This window comes from Vigna unguiculata, chromosome 8 (genome assembly GCF_004118075.2).
Source record: "Vigna unguiculata cultivar IT97K-499-35 chromosome 8, ASM411807v1, whole genome shotgun sequence".
In the NCBI taxonomy this organism is placed as follows: Eukaryota; Viridiplantae; Streptophyta; class Magnoliopsida; order Fabales; family Fabaceae; genus Vigna; species Vigna unguiculata.
Window position 1 is genome coordinate 23638732 of NC_040286.1, and position 23025 is coordinate 23661756.

At 31.7% G+C, this 23025-nt stretch overlaps 1 protein-coding gene across 1 annotated transcript in view; it reads left to right on the plus strand.

Moving 5' to 3' along the window:
- The window catches only part of LOC114195011 (GDSL esterase/lipase At2g03980-like), a 29774-nt gene extending 13310 nt beyond the window's left edge, over window positions 1-16464 (plus strand). The window contains exons 2-6 of the mRNA XM_028085413.1: window positions 14668-14865; window positions 14999-15123; window positions 15525-15770; window positions 15918-16170; window positions 16280-16464. Coding sequence (XP_027941214.1) covers window positions 14668-14865; window positions 14999-15123; window positions 15525-15770; window positions 15918-16170; window positions 16280-16464 — 1007 coding nt within the window. The remainder of the gene's footprint in view (window positions 1-14667; window positions 14866-14998; window positions 15124-15524; window positions 15771-15917; window positions 16171-16279) is intronic.
- Window positions 16465-23025: the final 6561 nt, after the last annotated feature.

The following is a 23025-nucleotide window of genomic DNA, read 5'->3' on the forward strand; positions in this document are numbered from 1 at the left end:
GAATTTTAGAAAAGTAAATTCTTTATCTTTAAGTTTTCTTTAGATTTTGTTTAGTAAATATGCTACAAGAAATTTTTTAAATAATTAATTTTAAAAGCAAAAAGAATTAGTTATTATAGTGACTAATTTTTATACCAATTTTTAAACTAAAAATTATTGATATCTAAAATACTCTAATAAAAAAATACAATTGATTTGTGAATTAAACTCTAAATTGGTCACTAATATTAGTTATTTGACTATCAAAATAACTTGCACTTTATTTTTTTAAAATAAAATGAGTAAGTTGAGTGAAAAATATTTTCTTACATAAGCTAAAGCAAATATGCAATTAATTTTTAGATATGTATTACTTCTTTATAGAGAGACGAATGAAAGATAATAGAAGATATGCAATAATAGAGTTAATTACTTTCATAGTGGAGTACAAATATTTTTTACCTTTCATTTGGTGTAAGATATGGTTGAATAGAAAAGGAAAGTGACCTTATCTTGTTTATGTGCTGCCATGCAATGTAGGTTATAGGCTTGAAGGAATGTATCTTAAAGCACGTCCACTTTGTAGAGATAATGAATAGGACCCTATGTGAACCCTAATTTTCTTTTCTAGAGGACACTATGGTTGTAATTCAAGTGGCATAGGGATATAGCCTTTTGAGGTAAATTTATCTTCAAAAGAACAAAAAAAAAAACGCAGGTACAAACTTCAAGGTTTCATTAGATAAATAATTTTTGTGTTAAATAAAAACAACAATTTGAGAACTAGGCATTCGTTAATAATTAAATTATAAGAAAATAAATAAATAATTAATGAGTAAAATGAAGTTATTATTTGGTTATGTATTTAAACGAAGTTATCAATGTATTATCACTCATGTCAAACATATTATTTGCTTATTTCAATTTTTTATTTTCTATTTTACATTTTTTTTCATAAATAATATTTAATTTTATTAACTTTCCATTTTTTAAATTTTAGTTATTAGACTTGATATTTGTTTAAGGAATTAGCAATTTTGTGTATTACATCGTATGAGGCCAAGGAAAAATATGAGGTATCTCTACTCTACGGTAGTAATGCACAAAAATACATCTGTAATATGTCTTTGAATAAATATTTTTTTAAGTTAATTTATTTTTATAGAAAATTTGAAATGTTTTAGTACATCATTACTAAAAAAAATCATACTTTTTGGCAATTATGTTTTGAATTTTTTTTCGTATAAAATACTTATAAATTTTGTTATGAAAAAACATTTGTACAAAATTGTTGTCAATTTTTTTGTAAAATATTTTGTATAACATACTTTTCACAAAATTTTTTTGTAGAAAATATTTACAAATTTTATAATTTTGTATGAAAATATTTACCCAGAATTACCTGTCAATTAAGATTTTTAAAAAAATAACAAATTTATAAAAAGTATCTCATATAATATGAGAATTTTTAATAATACATTTTTAGGTTAATTTTTTAAAAGGAAGTCAAAATTTCAAAATTTCTATCAAATATTTGAATTGTTTAGAAACAAAATAATTGTAAATTTAATTTAAAAATACAAAATTAAAATTTTCATAATTAAAATTTTATATATTTTTTCTTCTCGATTTTGATTATGACATTGTTGACTTAACTAAAACCGATACATTTTCTTTGAGATTTGAATAACTAAAATGGATACATTGTCTTTGAGAATTAAATGTTATAATCTAACCACTATTTTTGACAAATATTCCTAAAAATCTCTTTTAGACTAAAACATATCTTGTTTATGTTTAGTAAATGTTATTTTACTGCTGATGGAGGTTAGAGTCATTTTCCATTCAACTTTAAATTAGAGTTTTCTTGGTTAACATTAATAGTATTTTTGGGTTGATCTCAAATACAACTTTTTTAGGTGATGACTACTAAATTATTTTCAGTTTATGTCGGTTGGAGTTATTTTTAAACAAAATCAATTGGATTCTTTTTTAACGAGCTAGGATGAAGTTATTTTTCAATTAACGATAGTTAGAAATTTTTAACTAACATTGGTAGGATAATATTTCTTTGTTAATATCGACTGGAGTTTTTTAATTGATATTATTAAGGGTGTTTTTTTTTTCAATTTACTTTTGTTATAAATATTTTTATTTCTCACTTGACATTATTAATTGGAGTTTTCTTAACCAATTCAAGACATTGTTTTTAACCGAGTAAATTAGTTGATGTTTGACATTATTATTGTTTATGTTAATATTGTCATTAGTGATAACAACACTAATATTATTTTTCACCAATAACTTTTCTAATGTTGAGTTTGAAAACTTTTCAACTACGATTAATTTTTACCAATGTCAGTAAGAAAAACTTTTTAACAAACATTGATAAAAAGATTGACAAAAAAACTTAAATCAACAATATCATAAGAATAATCTTTATTATTATTGTTAGTCTAAATAATTATGGTCAATATTAAATAAAAGAGTCTTAATTAATATCAATAGAGAAAAAAATTCCACATTAATTAAAAAAATCTTATTTTAAAAAAAATATTAAAATTGTATATTATTCAAATATTTTTTTATATTTATATTTAAATAAAATACTTGAAAATGACGTAATTTGAAATCACAATCATTTAAGTATCTTACAACTTACAAAACTTTTCTATGAAAACAAGGTTAATTTACTCCAAAAATTAAGGGTTCTAGGGATTTACCATGTTAAGATTAGTAAGATTAGTAATTTATTAAAACTATTGAGTTTCAAAGAGCTAATAATCGTAATGAAGATTCCTTTTGTAAATTATTGGTAGGGTGTGTAATGAATTAGAGAGAAATTAATAACCTTAACCTATGAAGAATGATGATGTATTAATCTGAGTATGGTTCTGATTACAATGATTGGAGAGTACATGAAAGAGCAACTGGTTGAGATAATGAGAGACCCCATCCCTTTCTCCCTTTGTCTCTTTCCCTCTCATTGGTGGTCCACTCCTTTGAAAGCTTTAAAACTCCCACTTACATCCAGCTCAATGAGGGTGAGACCCCCAATACTCCATTCACCAAACCAAATCACTTTCTACACAATAATTAGCTAAGTCAAGTTCCCATTAGAGACACAAATAACAAAAATAATATATACTTCAATACAATTACATAGCTTAAAACTTAAAACTTGATTTAAATAATTCTTCCATCTTTTAAAGTGTCTTTTAAGCATAAAATTATTTTTAAGCTCTAAAGAAATAATACTTTAGATGCAATGATTGATCCTAACAATATTATTTTAACGTATTTGAGGTTGAAACATTTAAGTCATTTGAAGGGACGGAAACTCCACTGGTTTCCACTAGGAGACTTATTTTAGTACTCAATAATCTCATTAGTTGAAGCCTCTTTCAACTAGTTGAGACTACTTTTAAACATAAAATCGTTAAAACAAAAAATACCTTAAACATAATAATATTGTATAAAGAGACTTAATAAGAAAAAATGTACATAAAACACTCATAAATAAATGAAAAAATAAGTTTTGGATTTTTTTCTTTTTTAGTGTTATATACAAAAAGTTTGATATCATATTATCATTTTTTAATTTATATATAATTCATACGAATACATATTTTTATTTAGAAGTTCACGTTAAGTCTAACTCAATTTTATACATCTGACCTATAAAATAAGACTTACATGTTGTAAATAGTCTCTAAATTGATGTGCAACTTAAAACAATTTTCCTTTGTATAAAAATTTTGAAGTTTGAATTCTTATAATAAGTTTGGACATCTAAACTATTAAGAAAAATCACTTTCATTTTTAATTACATAATAATGATAGAAATATGAACATTTGAAGATCTTTCATGTTTTCCTATATTGCATAGATGTGTTCCACGGGTGGGTGTGGAAATTGAATGAGTTAACAAGCAGCGAGTGATGGGGCGCATAAATTATTTGAATTGTGACCAACAATAACAGAAATTATAAAATTTTGATTGTAGTGGGGACCTGGTGTTAATAGGGTCTAGAAAGAGTGAGAATCTGATAATAATGATGTTTCCCACCGGCATGGTCATGGACAAAACCTATGTCCCCATAAAGTTTCTTGGGTCACTTCTTGTTATCATCCATGGATACTTGAATCTTTAGATCTATGTGGTGCTAACTTCTTGCACACAATAAACATCATATATCTTATTCATTGCTGCCAGTTTTTAAAAGACATGTCAATTTCAAAAACATTAAAGAAAAAAAAGAAAAGTGGAATTTCTTCTTCTTTAGCATACTTTTTTAATCATAAAACTCAAATAAAAAAAGTATAATCTTGTACCATTGGTTGAATAGAACACGTAAACTAAGTATTATTAAATTTTATTATATAAGAAAATGTAAAGTATATATTTATTTTTTAAAATATCAATTGATTTATAAACAAAACATTTAAAACAGCTAGAATAAAAGTTTTCAAGTTACGATAGGTAAAACTATAAAATTTGAAATTCAAAGAAGTAGATTCAAACTTAGCTGAAATTTGTGTCACTACAAACATATTTAATGGAATCTTTTAGGGAAAGTTTTAAATTGGTGATTGGTCATTCACCAAATGGAATCTAAATTGTTTTGCATCCGATTTGCGACTACTCAACTAAATATCATAATTAGAAAAAAGTATATAAAGAAAAGTTTCTTCATTTATACGGTTGATATTATACCTATAGATTTCTGAAATTGTTTCACTTTTGATTAAAAATGCATACTTCTTTCTCTAGAATGAAAATTTTAAATTTATGTTGTGTGTTAAGAAAAAAAAAATAGAACTTTACTTCCTTAGTGACATATTATTTAGAATTTAAATGAAGTCAATATATTAAAAAAACTAGTTGATAGAATGATAGAAGAAGAAATAAAAATTAGAAGAAAACAAGTAAATAGAATGTTGATCGTAGTGAAAAATCTAATAAAGTATTTGTAGATTTAAGTATGTTTGGCAAAAGTAGTTGATAATTATTAAGTAATTGATAAACTAGTTTCTAATTGATAAATTACTTAATTTCTAATTGATAAGTTAGTTTATCAGTTTATAAGTTTTGAGTCGGTAATCTAACTTCTTTTATTAGAAGTGATTGGAAAATTAGTTAATAACTTAGTTATTAAATGCAAAATGATATATAAATATTTTTTAAAAGAGAATCTAGCAGGTTTTAAATTTGTCTAGTTTAATTGTTTACTCTAAAGTGTAAAATATGATTTTACAAATAGTTGGATGATGCCCAAATACTATGTGTTTGACAAACACAACGTAATTTGTATTTGTAGAAATTTGTATGATAAGAAAAAGACTTGGAGAAACAATGTTGATATATAATCTTAAGCATCCACAATACATGTTTAATATTTTAACTTTAATTTTATGTATGCAGGGATCGTTCCCTTCTCCATCTTTTAAGAGGATATGCTTTTGAAGTGTCAATATTAATTTCTTAAATGTAAAAGCTTGTCCAAGCCAACAACTCCTCTAAGGTGTTAGAATGTTTATTCTAATAGGACTTTTCAGCCAAGCATGGTCATTGCTTTTCCCCAGTTTAAGAAATATTTATCTAATCAAGGTCTAATAAGTGATAATATATATATAATTAGTACACAAAGAAGAGACATTTGACTAATGCTACAAGGAGAACATTTAATGTCTCCGGTGTCTAAGCATGGTGGACAAATGATATTTGAAGAAGGAGAACTTTAGTTTATCTCATAACGATTTCAAAAGATTTGCGATGACTTTTCTTTCTTCTCATCTTTTTATAAAGATGACCTTCTCGATTAAGAAAGATCGACAACCACATTGTTAACAATCATGTGACAAAAACATTATCTTAGCAACCTAAAAGAGAGTTTCTCATATTGTATTTGTCTTAGGATGTTATCATCATTTATTTAGAAATATGTGATATTGGGTCTTCCCTACTTTCAAGAAGTACAAAACAAGTGTTGTATCTATAGGAACTTGTTCAGAATCTCAAACAATTATAATCTATCATTAACTTGCTATAAAATAATATTTGACAAGATATAATGAAGGATTTGAGCAAGAGCAAAATAAGATTGAAATAACCAAGATATATATATATATATATATATATATATATATATATATATATATATATATATATATATATATATATATATAAACGTATTGAGATTGAACTTCACCTATTTTCTTGATCTCTGATATCACTTGTTGGTGTGCAAGGTGACTATAGATGGGAGGATGAATAAAGCCTTAAACATTTTCTTAACTAATTTTGCTTTTGACATTCTTTCCTTAAACTCATTGAACACACATTAGTTGAACAAAAACATATATTAACTATAAAGAACATGGGTCGTCTAGTAGTTATAGAAGTCTTTGATTCATTGTACCCTTTCTATGTCCAATGTTTGTCTAAGTGTATTGTCTAATCATCCTTAGTTTTACTGAATCATTTTCATACTAACTTAATTCTCTTGTTTCGTTATAGATTTTGTTATCATCAAAACCTACTTATTGTGAGACTCATCTAATTCAATCTTTCATCGTCTAATACTAACACTTCACTTTTTTCCTCTAGAGCGTGATTACACTTTACAACAAGCTAAGAAGTGGCACAAGATTGCATGTGATTTGGGTTTAAGATCTAATCATGTCTTGCCATGTTCTTTGGATATTGTTGTATTGTTTTCTTCAGTTGACGAAGAATTAGATTAAAGTCATTTTTTCATAGCCCGTAAGAGTAATACATGTTTAAAATTTAAAGATGGTGGCTCAATAGGAGGTGTTTGTTTAAGGGAGCGAAGTCTGGAATGTAACATCCCTAAGGAATATTACTAAAATAAATAATTAAAATAGGCAAATGAATTTCAATAGTCGTAATTTTATTATTCCCAAACGCGGGAAAATTTAAAATGTGAAAACACGCGCCAAAATATATAAAACATGAATACCAAGAGTATTACAAGTTCCAAAATTTATTATTCATAACTGAAAACATAACAAAATATAGTGAGAAAATCTCCTAGCTCTAATCCCCAAGCTAGCCCTCACTCCGTCGCTTGAGCATCCTCAGCATCACCTGTATCAACATCTGCTCCCGTGTAACAAATCACACAATCATCGCCATACACAAACAGAAAAGGTGAGCTCAGAAAAAAAAATAACATATATTCATAAATATATTAATACCAGATAAGTCATACACCCATCTCATTCAACCTACTTAGTCCTTGGCCAAGACCTTAACCCCAAGGCTTTTCAGCCTTCAAATAACACAAATGGTTAGCCTTGAACTCGGGAATATGATGCTCACACGAACCTGCCCGCTCGTGGTCCTGCCTCTACGAACCTCCCCACTCGTAGTCCTGCTCTACGGACCTACCTGCCCATAGTCCAACACATGTGATCCACCAGCCCCGTACCTCCCCACACGTGGCATCTCTCAAGTGTGAGCACAAAACATACGAACCTACCTCGCTCGTATCCCCATGCGAAAGTAACTGGATATGAACTTCCCCGCTCATATCATCACATGTTATCCACCATCCATGAACCTACCCGCTCATGGCACAACATCTCCCGATCCAAGTGTAGCATCCTTGCTCAAAACAACACACAAACAAATCAAGGACAACAACATTTTCGCCTGGCTCAGCCTACACGCTGCCAGGCAAAATCAGTCCAGACCGCCTAGCGGTACCTGCCCACCGCCAGGCGCTAGCGCCCTCCTAGCGCCACTGTTTTTCAGTCACCGCCTGGCGGAGCACACCTTGCCGCTAGGCACCACGCGGTACACGGACCTCTCCAATTGTTCATATCGCCTGGCGGCATCAGCAGGCCGCTAGGCGCCACACCAGAAGTACCTCGCTACTGGTTTTGGCACACTCATTAATTTGTTCCAAAACTAGAACACTACCACAAGCATCACTTTTCTCATTCATCAGGACCTTATGCAAAATTACCTAGCCATACCTCAATCAATTTAATTCATATTCTTGCCTCCTTGGCACTCCACAGGTGAACCCATTACCTACAAATTTCCCTTCCCTAACCACACAACAAGACATAGGATTTTCCCAGTTCCTCTATCATTAATCAATGACTCATCCCAACTCAAAATGAGACCACCCGCATAGTACCTTATAGCACATTACCTACCTGATTCACACTACAACAATAATACAACTTCTACTCATTTAGCATTCAATCCTTTTTACACAAGTCTTAACTATTACCTCAACTCATTAAGACACACCATCTCATGTCCCAATTATACATCATCAAACAAGCGTACATTTTAACCTTGAAACTTTGAATTAGGATCATTATTCTCCCTATAACTTTCCTGCAACCACACCATACTATGCTCATACCTTCACACTTATTCTAATTCACACAATTCAATAATATAATTATATCGTTCCTTATAGTTTCATTAATAATTCTCTAGTACCACTCACTCACCTAGGTTCTTCTCCCATTCTCCAGTTCTTAAACTCACAGACTATGCCACTGCTCCAGTCATCGCCTGGCGACATGTCATGATCCGATAGGTGGCGTATCAGGTTCTGGTTCCATCTCTCTCTGCTGCACTTACGAATCCTCCAATTCTCCATTAATTCAATCCATATTCAAATCCTAAAAATACCCAACGACTCATTACCATTTTCTTTTCCTGTTTTTATCAGCTCAAATCCTGATTCCTATGAAACTTCATGTATCATGAACCCTTCATTTCTATCCTCGTACCCTAAAACCAGAATATTATGGAACTCCTTGATTTGAACAAAATTCAATTGATTATACCCTCACGGTATAATTTACAGACACCACAAAAAAACCAATCAAAACATTGAATTTCGCAGTCACACATACATAGAATTACCTTGGAACTCGATACATCTCAATTCAACCAAAAATACAATAAAACAGTGGCCTAACACCATATATCGCCTGATGGTTCAGCTTCACCGCTAGACAGTTTAAGAACGAACCCAGAAACAAGGTTAGTACTGATGTGCCGCCTGGCGGCACATGCATGCCCGCCAGGCGGTTTCTGGGCAGATTCCTAGAATTTCGCGATAACATCACAATTCAACAGGAAAATTTATACAATTCGATTCATATCAACACATTACAATAAGCACGAATCAAAAGAGTTAAAAACAACTCCCCTTACCTCGAATCCTCGCTCCAAATTCGAATTGAACGTGTCCTAAAACCCAAAACGCTCTTGTTCTTTGTTTACTTTCCAAAGAATGGTTTTCCACTCCAATTCCTCTCTATAGTGCGTGCCAATTGCCAGAATCTCACTACTCAACATTCACACTACTATTCCAGGTCTCTCTCTCTCTGTAATTCCTCTCCCTCTCTCAAAATTAAACCTCCCTTAATTACCCTTTACACCCTAAAACGAATTTTAATTAAAAATAAAGATTAAGGCAAATCAATGGTTATTAACCAAGTGTTTTCCCGCCCTTAGGTTACCTCTCTATTGGCTGCTAGGGTTCCTAAACCCTTCATATTCATACCAAAAGAAAATTTGGCAAAATAAAGTGTACTTTTGTTCTTAGCCAAGTTTGAGCCCACAACCTATCAATCACCAAGTCAAGATCACAACCAACTCAACCAATTCACAATTGCGATAATTCCTCCAATTCTAAGGTTATGTTATCACGTCTCACATTCAAATATATAACATAAAAATGCATAAATTAAATAACATACAAATGGCATACATAAGACTTGAACCCAAGCCCTTTCACACAATTAAGTACTCTCAACCACTTAAGCTAGTATTTTTTCACATCATAGCACACCGCATTAAATGCCTTAAAGGCTTCTATTACCCACCTGTATTAAATAATTATTTAATTAACTATTTAATTTTCTCGGGTCTTACATTGAAAGCAAAGACGAATACAAAGAAGTGATTTTTCTTTCCTTTTACTTGTAACAAACTATTGTACAAAGTTTGAATATGTTCATTCTTTTAATATTTGCATTGTATTATGTATTCATCTAAATAAGATTACATATTCCTAATATAATCAAACATAATGAAATATTTTTAGTGACAATTTGAAATCCTATCAAACTTTTGCTATAATACGATAATTCTTTGTTTGAATGTGTGTCATAAAAGTTGTTGCAAAAAATGAATATGATAATGATTATTTTTAAAAAAAATCCATGTTTTAAACTTTGATGGTTAAGCACCATTATAAATATGATAATGCTTCTTTTTAAAAACCCATGGTTTGAAGACAAAGATGAAGACAAGTAAGAAGAAATGTTTGTTCATTCTTTTATTCTTTACATTCTCCTGCGTATTCACCTTAATAAGGTTATATCCTCCTAACCTCGAGTTTTCCTTGATTATGTGCTTACATTTAAGGGATAAAAGCCTTGAAGATGAAGATGAAAGTGATTTTTCTTTTCTTTTCTTTTGCTTATAACGAACTATTGTATAAATTTTGAATGTATTATTGTTTTATTCTTTACACTATACAATGTATTCATTTGAATAAGATTGTATCTTCATGATATAATTGAACATAACAAAATATTTTTAGTGAAAAGGTTTGGAATCTTATCTAATATGTGTTATAATTTGTCAATTCTCTATTTGAATGGGTTTCATAAAATGTTTTGGTGAAAAATGAAATAGATAATGCTTTTTGTTATATGAAACCATGTTTTAAACTTTAATAATTTAAGTGTTAGTAAAAAGGAGGAGATTGTTATAAGAGATCCAAAGTTTGGCATGATTATGTGATTATACTAAAGTGTAAAACATGTCTTTATGAACTATCAAATCAAAAGCAAATACTTCATTTGTTTAAGAGATACAAAGTAACTTATATTAATATTGTTATAAAATAATTGAAAGAAAGAAAATAGATAGTAGACACTGATTTTCCGCGTGTCATTTATCAATAGTAGAAGTCTCTATTTATAGATAAAAAAGGCAACCCAAGGGATACAACTCAGTGGTTACAATACTAATGATAACATCAATAGCAATCAATTATAGGTAACTGCTAGCAACTCAATGGACATCCATAAATTTCATAACAAATATAACATTCTCTGATAAGTAAAAAAAACTTGAACATACGATATTCAAACATAATCTTAAAAATTAATAATACTTGTAAAATATTTTAACGTTTATTTTTTGTACATAGGAAATGTTCACTTCTTATTTCAAGAGGATCTTACTCTTAAGTTGTTAACACCAAAATCTCTTGAAGAACATGCTTAAAGTTGACCCCATTAACAAATATCTCAATGTTTCAAGACATTTATTCTAAAAAGACTTTCAACCAAGCATGGTCCTTAATTTTCTCCATTTTAACAAAATCTATCCTACCTAGGTCTAATAAAAGTGATGGCGTGTACCAAAGGTATTCTTAAAGAAGGGTTGTGCAATTAATGTTGGAAGGAGAGCATTTAATGTGTCTTAAGCTTCAGGCATGAATATACGATATTTGAAGAATAAGAACTTTAGTTTGTCTTAGAACGACTCCATAGGATTTACAATGAATTTTTTTCCTCTACGCTATTTATAAGGAAGACCTCCTTGATTAAGAAAGACTGACAATCTTGTCAATAATAATCATGATAACAATGCTAAAGCTCTTAAGCAATCCTTATCCTTTATGTGTGGGCAAGTACATTGAGTGCATTCACAACAACCTAAAAGAGTGTTTATCATTTTGTATCAATCTTAGGACATTATCATTTTTAGTTAAAACCTTTTGGTCTTGTAGATCATACCTTATGCTTAAAAATTGGCTAGGTTCAAACAATACTCATGTTTAACCAATTAGTGACTACATTCCAATACCCAAGTTTTAACTACGAATGACTGGGTATAAGGAATACTTGCTATGTAGTTAGATGTAATTGGGTCCAAATAATACTTGCCTTGTACTGTACAATGTTGGCATGCATTAATGAACTTTTGTTGTGACGATGAATGATAACATTGTCGTTAAGCGATCAAATTAATACTACTTATCTATAACAACTTCAGTATTGTAAAGAAAGTAGCCAAAAAAATAGTATGGATTAAGTTAACCTTAAGTCGTCTCCCAACGAACACGGAATTGATTTTTAACAAGTTAGTTCTTATAAAATCTATACAAAATGGTTAGTCCAATAAAATAATAAAAATATGAGAGATAAAGATAAGAAGATAAAATAAGACAGAAATAATAGTAAAGAAAAATAGGTTGATTCCACTGCTTTTTCAAAATAGGATTCATCATTGGTTTCCTAAAGATTATTGTTATTGATTTCTTGTTTAAGACTTCAAATTAATCAATGTAACTTCTCAATTAATTTGTTGGTGTCCTTACTTTCAACCAAAATAACTTCTCAATCAAAGGTAAAGACTTTGTAGATTAATCTTAGTAAATTTAACCAAAGTAACTTCTCAATTAAATATTACTAATCATAATCATGTCCATTTTTTTACCTCTTATATCTAGTAAAAAGCTAATTAACCAAAGTAACTTCTTGATTAATTCTAATCTAAGTTTTCACCTTTAATCAAAGTAACTTCTCAATTATTAGAAAAAACTCATTCAATCATATGAAAGTTTCTAAAATTAATCAAAGTAACTTCTCAATTAAAATTTAAAAACCCTTGGAGTCATACGATTGTTATGTTATGTAGATTTAACACCGTTCTAACTTGCTACAATTACTTTTACTAAATTAAGAACCAAAAGACATAGATGAAAATAAATCTCAACAAGAATCAAAAGAACATACAAATTAATTGATCTAACCTCAGAATCCAATTAAGAAATTACAATGGAATCAAGCAAAGAAGTTTAGCCTTTCATGGAATGCAAAATAAAAATAAAAGAAGAATAGAGAGAAAAAGGAAACGAAATTAGGCCCCCCTAAGGGTTCCTAAACTTCGGAGTCCCGAGCTTGTCTTTTATGCTTCTCCCTTGGTGTCTTTATATAGGAATTGGACTGGACTTTTCTGTTGCTAAAATCTCTCAAATATCTTTTAAAATAAAGATAAAGATAAATATTTAAAAATATTTGGAGAGATATAGACTATTTGACAAATATAATTGGTTGATAATATCAATATCTAATATAATTAAATTAATTAATTAATTAAAGACATACGATAAATTATCACCAATTAGTATTTGTATTAATTTTCCAAATCAACCCTTTGCAATCTCCTTAAATTATCTTCTAAATAATTCAATATCTTCAAGATATATTTGTTTGTTGTGGAACTAAAAATATTCAAGAAGATCTTGTCATATTTAAAAAGATTTGGTAGTTATTATCTTTTAATATTTTATGATATAATTAAATAAGATAATTATTTAAAAATATCAAATAAAATATATAAGATATATTTTCCCAAATTATCTTCTATCATAAAGATAAAGAAAATCGCAAGGTCCAATTTTTTGTTGCTATCTTATTGGCTTAGCCAAACTTATTCACTTTTTCAAGCTTTTCTTGTCGTCTTCATGGAATGCTTAGCTTGGATTTTTGTGATTTTGATAATTTCCTATTCTTAGATTTATCTTTAAGGTGTCATGAAGCTTTAAGCAATTTATTTCCACACCTCCATGAGCTCAACTTAGTTGTAGCTGCACTAACACACCTCAAAATATCCAAAGAACATTTATGCAACTAAAAAACTATTTTTAACATGTTTTTGTATCTGATGCTCAATAAACCCAATTATAGGAAATCTCAATTAAATCAATCTTTAAGCACACAAATTCAATTAAATACCCATAATTAAACATTAAATGAGGGCAAAAATACGCACTCATCAATGAAGAACTTGACATAATCTAAATTAACATACGAACCAATATAAAAGTAACTTATGTAAATCTCTCTAATCCCTTGTCATTTTTATATTGCATGTTATTAATTGGTAACAAACATCGAAAGGAGAGGTTTTACTAAGATGTCTTCGAAAAATATTACAACAAAGATAAGGGACTTATCAAGTACCCTAAGTACTCAATTTATAATCATATAGTTTTCTTTGGTGATAAAAAAATATATAAAAGAATTATTATTCTTTTAAAAGAAGAGGTGCATGAGAAACAAAATTAGGAGAGAAATAAATTTAAGAAAATAATGGTTAACGACACACATTTTACTTTTGCAATTCATTTTCTTAAAACTTGATTGTTAGTATTAGTTATCTATTAGAGAGTAAAATAGTTTACAATTGAGAAATTTTAAAATTAAAAACACTATTAAAATGAATTTGATTAGTTTGAACTATTCTATACAAAAAAGAAAAATAGGAAGTATAAGTTTAAAAATTAATTAAGAAAAAAGGAAGAGGTATGGAGCTAAAGATAGATGAAAAAGGAAGAACAAAGAAGAATGAGTTAGTCTTTACTTAATTTGGAAATGAATAACAATAACCCTATTTGGGCAAAAAAATGAATTAAACATTGAAGCATGCTGAGAGATGACTAAACACATTTGAGTTGTAATTTTTGTTATGAAATAGTAATGCTTACGACAAACGCCAATATTTATGACATTATTTGTTGTGTTCAATTACTCCAAAAGAAAACAAAATGGAAAAAAGCTTAAAAATTCTCTGGGTTATTTCCATAATCATAACTCAACAATTAGCATTCTTGGCCAATGCCTCATATTCTAGAAAGAGGATTGTGCCAGCTTTTTACGTTTTTGGTGATTCAACTGTAGACGCTGGAAACAACAACAATCTCAACACACTTGCCAAGGCAAATGCATTTCCTTATGGCATTGACTTCAATAATTGTTCCACAGGAAGGTTTAGCAATGGCAAAACCTTTGCTGACCTTATTGGTAACTCTTCCACCTTTCTTCTTAAACACCATCTCTGTCTCTTTTTGGTTGAAATTTAATGTTTCCATGTAAACATAAAAGAAAAAAAGAACAATATTACATGGATTTTTACGTATTTATTGTCCTTTTGTAGCTATCAGATTGGGTTTGCCAATGCCGCCTCCATACTTGGGTGTGCCCAAGTCTGAGAGACATAAAGCAGTCACAGGAATTAACTATGCATCGGGATCTTGTGGAATCTTGAATTCAACTAGAGTAGTAAGATTCAAAATAAATAAATATAGAGATTAATATCCTTTTTCTTTTCTCTCGAAGTATTTCGAAAAAATAGGTTTCATCATTAAAAATTGTATATTTATTTCTTTGCATTTTATGAAAGTCATATAAAATATCCTTTTAACAAACAACACATGGAAGTTATATTCTAATTCATTGTGAAACTCCATTTATCTTATAACAAATAAATCCAATGTTGTTTGTTGAAAAGATGTTTTATATAACTCTTATAAAATACATGAACCAAAACACATATATTCAATATATGTTTAAAAATTATATAATTTTTAAAAGTAAATTTAGGATAAAAATATATATTTGACCCGTAAATAAACATTTCTAGTTCAATTTATTTCTCATCATATTTTTATTTTGTGACGAAGGGAGATTGTTTGTCTTTGGATAAACAAATTGAATACTTCACCTTAACCGTGGCCAACGATCTTCCAAGAAGCATACATAGCAAAACAAAACTAAGGCATTACTTATCCAATTCCATATATCTCTTATCAATTGGATCTAATGATTACATGTTGAATTATTTCAAGTACCCAAATGGAACCAATAACAATCTAAATCCAGAAAAATATGCAGATTACCTACTTGAGCAATTGGCTTCACGTATCAAGGTAATCTTTTAGTAAATGTTTTAAATTATATGTTGATTTCTTTTATGCAGTAATTGTTAAATTTTAATGTCACCTTTTAATTAAGTATTTATTTTTTCCCAAAGAATTTGAAAATTGTGTTTCCTTCATTCTTTCTTTTCCCCCTAGAGAATTTATGATCTTGGAGCTCGAAAGTTTGTGGTAAGTACAATTGGTCAAATTGGATGCACACCAACATGTGTTATAAGGATACCATATTCCCAAAAATGCAATGAAGATATAAATCAAAAGGTTAAACACTACTCAGACAAACTCCCTGGGAAGCTACAAGATTTGCAAACCCAACTCTCACATTCAATCTTCATTAACTTGGATAATTACAATTTCTCCCAGAAAATAAGAAATTCCCCTGAAAACTTTGGTAAACAACTTCTACCATTAATCTTTAAAAAAAAAGGAATTAAGAAGTTCATGTGGTTTTTGTATTGAAGTATGATCATAACTGATACTTTTATTTATTACATTTTCAGGGTTCAAAAATATTTTTGACTCGTGTGTCCAAGGAAGGAAACCTTGTGCAAAACGGAATGAATATTATTTTTTTGACTTTGCTCACCCAACTGAAGCTACAAATAAAATATATGCAAACGAATGTTTTAGTGGAACCCAATTATGCCTTCCTTACAATATTTCGAAGTTGATTCATGCACATTAAAATATTTGTACCACGCTCTTGTAGAAATATATCATCAACAATTTTTATTTGTTATTTGTTTTTCACTTTCTCTTTTATGTATGATAAACAAGCTATACTTTGCTTAAAATGTTTTATCTTTCTGAACAATTTTTTCAATTAAAATTAAATAAACTTATACTATATTGTAGGAAAAGGTGTTTTTAGGATCAAAGATCAAGATATTGAGTTTTAGGAGGGGGTGAATGCATATACGGAATGTGGATAGATTAATAAAATAATATTATATACTTATTTTGTGTAAAGTCCACTTATTTTTGAAAAATTATACATAGTGTGGTTGGGAATTTAATACTTGGAGTGATTTATTGATGTTGGACGCAACTACATTACATATTGTATTTTCATGAGACATTCTACCTTCTTCTATTAAGTCATGATCATGATGATTGCAAAGCTTTCTTTTCTGGAGATCTTGTAGCACCACCATCGTTTGTTGCCTCATTGTTCGCCATGAGACACCATTTTTTTCGTCAGACGAGAATCGTGACAAGGTTTCCACACTTCTTCCTCCATACACTACCTCGATCCACTTTGTACCTTTGGCGACCTTGACATATCGTCGTTGACCGTCACTACTACGTCCTTGGTTGCAAATGATGCCACCATCGTAGCAAATGCCATCGAAGTCATGGTGTTTGTAGACGTAGAGTACCTTGTCTTAAGAAGTGAACTTTAAGCCAAAGTCAACCTACAAAATTAGCTTGTAAGATAAGGTTTGCACCCACTTATATACTATAAACTCACCTTATCTCTATTCAATGTGGGATCTTCAACACTCCCCCCTCACGCCAAGGTATATACATCTCGAGTGTGAGACTAGATTTTAATGGATGGTTTGATAGCAGCCTGATAGAAACTGGCACAATAAGTCCAATAAACATTAAATTTCACTAGGATATGCTTAAACTCATGGATTTGATACCATGTTAAGAAGTGAATTTTAAGCCTAACACAAGCTCATAAAATCATCTTGTAAGATGACCTTAACATCCACTTATATACTAAGAAATTGACTTATCTCTAGCCGATGTGGGACTTTCAATATACCCCCTTCACACCTAAGGATATACATCTTGTGTGTGAGACTAGACCTTAATGGGTGGTCCAATAATGACACGATAGCGGGTGGAATAGTAGACCCAACAAACAATTTCACTAGGATATGATCTAAATCATGGCTCTGATACCATGTTAAAAAGTGGACTTTATGCGTAGCTCAACCTTACAAAATCAACTTATGTGGTGAGGTTTGCACCGACTTATATATTATTAAATCGTCTTATCTCTAGTCAATGTGGGGCTTCCAACACACACACCACACACTGAGGTTTATTGATAAGTGTCTAGTATTAGTAAAATTGCATTATCATTTAGACACTTATCTTGCATAAATTAAATGTAAAAATCGCAAAAATAACCCTTTTTGCATTAAAATACAAAATGAGGAGAGAAAAGTAATAAAATGTGAAATTTAATGTATTTGTGCAATTTTTGAAGGGAAAATGAAAGAAATTAAAAAGTTGGTGTTAAGCCCCAAATTTGCAGCTCAGCTAGAAGAGATGAAATGAAAAGACCTAAAATAAGAGCCTACGACTGAGCAACGATATTGGCGTTGAGCCACATTTTAGGAAACCTTCACTATAAGGAAACCTTGAGCTCCACATAGGCAGCTAAGCATAAAAAGAAAACCCCCATGGGAGGGAAACCTCCATGGTTGATCATCAAGATTACTGCCCAAGCTTGGAAGAAAACCCACTCATGAGTGAAACCTCTATGGCTAACCTACCTAGAATGAAGCTAGAGCAGCACAAAGAATTCCATACACACAGAACATGTTTGTGTTATTTTCATGCTGATTTTGTAAATCATCCTAGAGAGAGAAACTCCATGGTTAGCTTAGGTTTATATTGTATATCTTTTGTAAGCTATGGAAGGAGAAAGGTTACTCCATGGTCTTGTTCTATACATCATTATGACCAGCTAACTTCTTCCTTAACTAGGATTAGATGTAACTTCTAAACTTTTTGTATTGCAATATGTTTGATATATATTATGTTCTTATTTTACGTATTGGTTATTTGATTTGTTTTCATTGCTTTCATGACTTGATCACTCATTTTACTTCATCAACACTAGATAGTAGTGCCAACTAGTCTAGTGTTTAGATCCAATCAAATCTCCTAATGCTTGCTATATACCAGACACAGATATGTGACTTTAGTTGGTTTAAAGAGTCGTGTTTTGAATGCATGGGTTCCTCCACCTGGATGGGGATCATCATGCGTCTTACACCTTTAGCTTATAATACTACAAACATGAGGATGGAATTACAATTAAGAGTACTTCTAGGAACACTAAGATAAAGAACATAAGCTATTGATAATCAAGGGCAATGCAGTTGAGTGATAGAAGTCAGGTTCAATACCAACACCTTAATCAATATCACATATCTTTATCTATATTCAAACTTAAAGTAGATTATATATTATTCTTTTATCATACCAAATCCGTGTGGATACGACCTTGTTATGCTACAATTGAACCAATGCACTTGCTAGATAATTTATAGACCCTCAATATGGCTATAACAAATTTTTGGCGCCGTTGTCGAGGTTTGCACTAAGATAAATTAGTAATTTTTAATCACTTTAAGTTTATTATATACTGGTATAAATCTATAAAGTAGTAGTTTATTATAATTTTTTTGTATTATTACTTTGCTCTTTCACTTGATCTCGAGTTATTGTTGCATAAAAGGGTCTATAGACTATTTCTCTCTTGTTATTTGATCATAAGATAGAAAAGCATGTTAGGAAAAATAACAAGAAGAATAGAAAAAGGAAGCACCCAAGCACAACTAAAGCAGCAACCAAAAATTGGAGAAAATTTCCCCTTACGAAGCAATTTAACAAAACCAAGAAGAGCAAATGACAAAACGTACTAAACAAAGGAGATTGCAAGGAGATTATGGGTAGCAACACTAGCCAAGAAAATTCTCAAGCATTCTCAAGCATAGTTAGGCTTACCAAGGGTGTGGAAATGAAACCTGACTTGCTATCACTAATAGCTGCAAATCAGTTTGGAGGATTTGATAAAAAAGATCCCTACAATCACCTAACAAACTTCTATAAATTATATGGCACCATGAGTGTAAGATCCGGGAAAATTAAATAATTATTTAATTAATTATTTAATTAGGACGGATAATGAGAATGTTTAAAGCAATAAATGCGAGGAGTTATGACATGGAAAGGTACTAGCCCAAGTGGTTGAAAGTACTTTATTGTGTGTGAGGACTTGGGTTCGAGTCCTATGTATGCCACTTGGATGTTATTTAAATTTTGTGTTTTTGTGTGATTATATATTGAACTCGTATGGATCATGTTAAACTCTTAAAATTGTAGGATTTAGCATGAAACATGTGTTGGTTGAGTGGTTTGGCCTTGGTTTGGTATGTGCATGAGTGTGGGTTCAAACCTTGTTGAGAACTAAATTACTTTTCTTTTGCCAAATTTTTGGTGCATGAAGGTGGAAGGGTTGGAAACCTAGCAGCCAAGAGGGAGGCAACTTAAGGGCTGGAAAACAGAGGGTTGATTAAACAAACTGGTTAACCTTGTATTATTCTTTTTATTAAAAATTCGTATAAGCCACTAAATGAACAATTAAGGGAGGGAGATAGTGAGAGCAAGGGTTAAAAGAGAGGAAATAACACTTAGGGTTCGTGGTACACATAAGCAGAGGTCTTTCTGAGAATTGGGACTGATAAAGTAAAGTATTGGGGCTGAAAAACGCAAAGGTTGGAGTAGAAAGCAAGGGCTAGGGAGGTTTGGTGAGAGGATAAGCACATCTACTCGAATTTAGCAAGGAATCCAGGTAAGGGGAGTTGTTTTCAGTGTTTTAGATACATTTGCGTTGTACTGTACTTTGATGATTGGAACTGTATGCTTTCCACCTATTTTTCCGCGTTGTTTGATCGGGTTTCTGGGTTTTTCCCAGAAACCGCCTGGCGGTTCAATCCCTACCGCCAGGCGGCTCATCAGAGATGAGCACTGTTCTTCATTTGGCTTGAATCGCCTGGCGGCGATGGGTTTCTGCCAGGCGGCATCACGCTGTTCGAGTGCTGTTTGATGGTTCTAATGCTATTTTGGATGAATGTAACCGAGTACTGAGGTTCTGTGATTGTATATGTGTATTTATGTAAAAGTTGTTGTACTGGATTGATATGTTGGAATGTTTATAATCATATTAGATTTTCGTGTATGGGTAGTTGGATGGAAACCTAGAAATGAATGTAAACCTTGGGTTGTTTGGGTTAATTAAGATGTAAGTGGGAACTTGGAATACGTATAACATGATATTGGTCAGAACGGGTGCTAAAACTGACGTGAATGAATCTGTGGGGTGATCGTGGGAGAAGAGGAGAGAGTTAAGATCACGGAGGATGCAGAAAAATGTGTGAGGAGGTCTGCATCTGGTATGCCGCCTGGCGGTGCCTTGCTAGCTGCCAGGCGATGATGTGAGCAGTCTCAGTGTAAGTGCAGTGAGTGGATGGCCGTGGAGGGGGGGAAAGTTGTGGTATTTGATTTATACGTAATTATTGGTGAGTGAAGAGAGAAAGAGTGAAACTGTTGATGTTCGATAAGAGATGAAAATGTCGATGAGGATAGGGGACTTGATATAAATAGATAGTGTGGTAGAGATAATTATAATTGGGTAGTGAATATAGGACTCATGTTTTTGGTATGCTCGTTAAGAATAAATGAGGAAGTTGAGAATGTACTAAGAGGGTTTATGCATTGGTTAGTTGTCATGGCAGCAGAGATGGTGTGAAGTAAGGGACTAGACTTCTAGCTAATTTCGTGGGACGAATGGAGATTTACTGTTAGACAAGGTTCTTATTATTTGGAAAAGATAGACAGATGGATTTGTTTGGGTAGTGTATAGACATTTGATTAACCAGGATTGTGATAGACTAACTACAGGGGGGAATCCTTATTGATCCATAAGAGTGAGTATGTAACCAACAGATTAGTTGAGATGCTAAAACCAGTGAGGTACTGTTCTGGCATAGCGCCTGGCGGGCTAACGAAACTGCCAGGCGATAGCCTTAGCGTAAGAGGGTCTGCACTGAGCAGGCGCCTGGCGGCACGGTGTGCTCCGCCAGGCGGTGACGAGAAAACAGTGGGGTCTGGGAGGACGCTGGCGCCTGGCGGGAGGTGAATACCGCCAGGCGGTCTGAAGCATTTTCGCCTGGCGACGTGTGGTCTGGAGCCAGGCGGAGACGCTGTTGATCTTTGCTTCCTGGTGCTGTTTTGACTGACAATAATGCTTGCTTGGATCGGGAGATGCTGTGCCATGAGCGGGTAGGTTCATGGATGGTATGACATGTGATGATATGAGCGGGGAGGTTCATATCAAGTTACTCTCACGTGGGGATACGAGCGGGGAGGTTCGTATGTTCCATGCTCACGTTGAGAGATGCCACGTGCGGGAAGGTACGGGGGCTGGTGGATCACATGTGTTGGACTACGGGCGGGTAGGTCCGTAGAGCAGGACTACGAGCGTGGAGGTTCGTAGAGGCAGGACCACGAGCGGGCAGGTTCGTGTGAGCATCAGATTCCCGAGTCCAAGGCTAACCAATTGTACGAATTGAAGACTGTTAAGTCTTGGGGTTAGGGTCTTGGCCAAGATTTATAATTAATGGATAAGATGAGTAAATGATCTACCTTATATTTTTATGTTTGTTGTTTTATTTTCTCAGCTCACCCTTTCTGTTTGTGTGTGGCGATGATCGTGTAATTCGTTACACGGGAGCAGATGTTGATACAGGTGGTGCTGAGGATGCCTAGATGGCGGAGTGAGGGCTAGCATGGGAGTAGTGCTAGGGTTTTACTAAATTGTAATTTATGTTTTAAATGCAAATTTTGGAACTTGTAATGAATTATGAATTAGTTATAAGTTTTGGCGCGCTAATTTAATGAAATAAAATTTTCCCGCGTTGGGATTTTTATCGAGATGATTATTTAATGAAATTATTTATTTTAATGTTTATTTTTAAGTAATATTCCTTAGGGATGTTACAATGAGAGTATCAGAAAAGGATGAGGAGGCGACATATCTCATAATATTTCATTTTTCCTTAATTGGAAAATCAAAAAATTGGTTGTAATCTCAACCAAATCAGAGTTTGGTGAATTGAGAAGATATGGAAAGAAAATTTCTAACTAGATTTTTCCCACCATCAAGATTTATAGGTGCTAAGTCAACAAAAGAAACTTTCTCACAAGGAATAGATGAGCCTTTATGTGAAACGTGAGAGAGATAAAAATCTCTTCTAAAAAAGTTTCCAAACTATGGATTTGATGATGAGGTAGAACGCAATATGTTTTATAGTGTGATTAGGCCACATGCCATAATGCTTTTGGATACTTCTGTAGGAGGTTCTATGTTGCAAAGGATGTGGCTAATGCAACTTCAATCATAGAATCCTTAGGAGTAAGTGACCACAAAGTGCAGCAT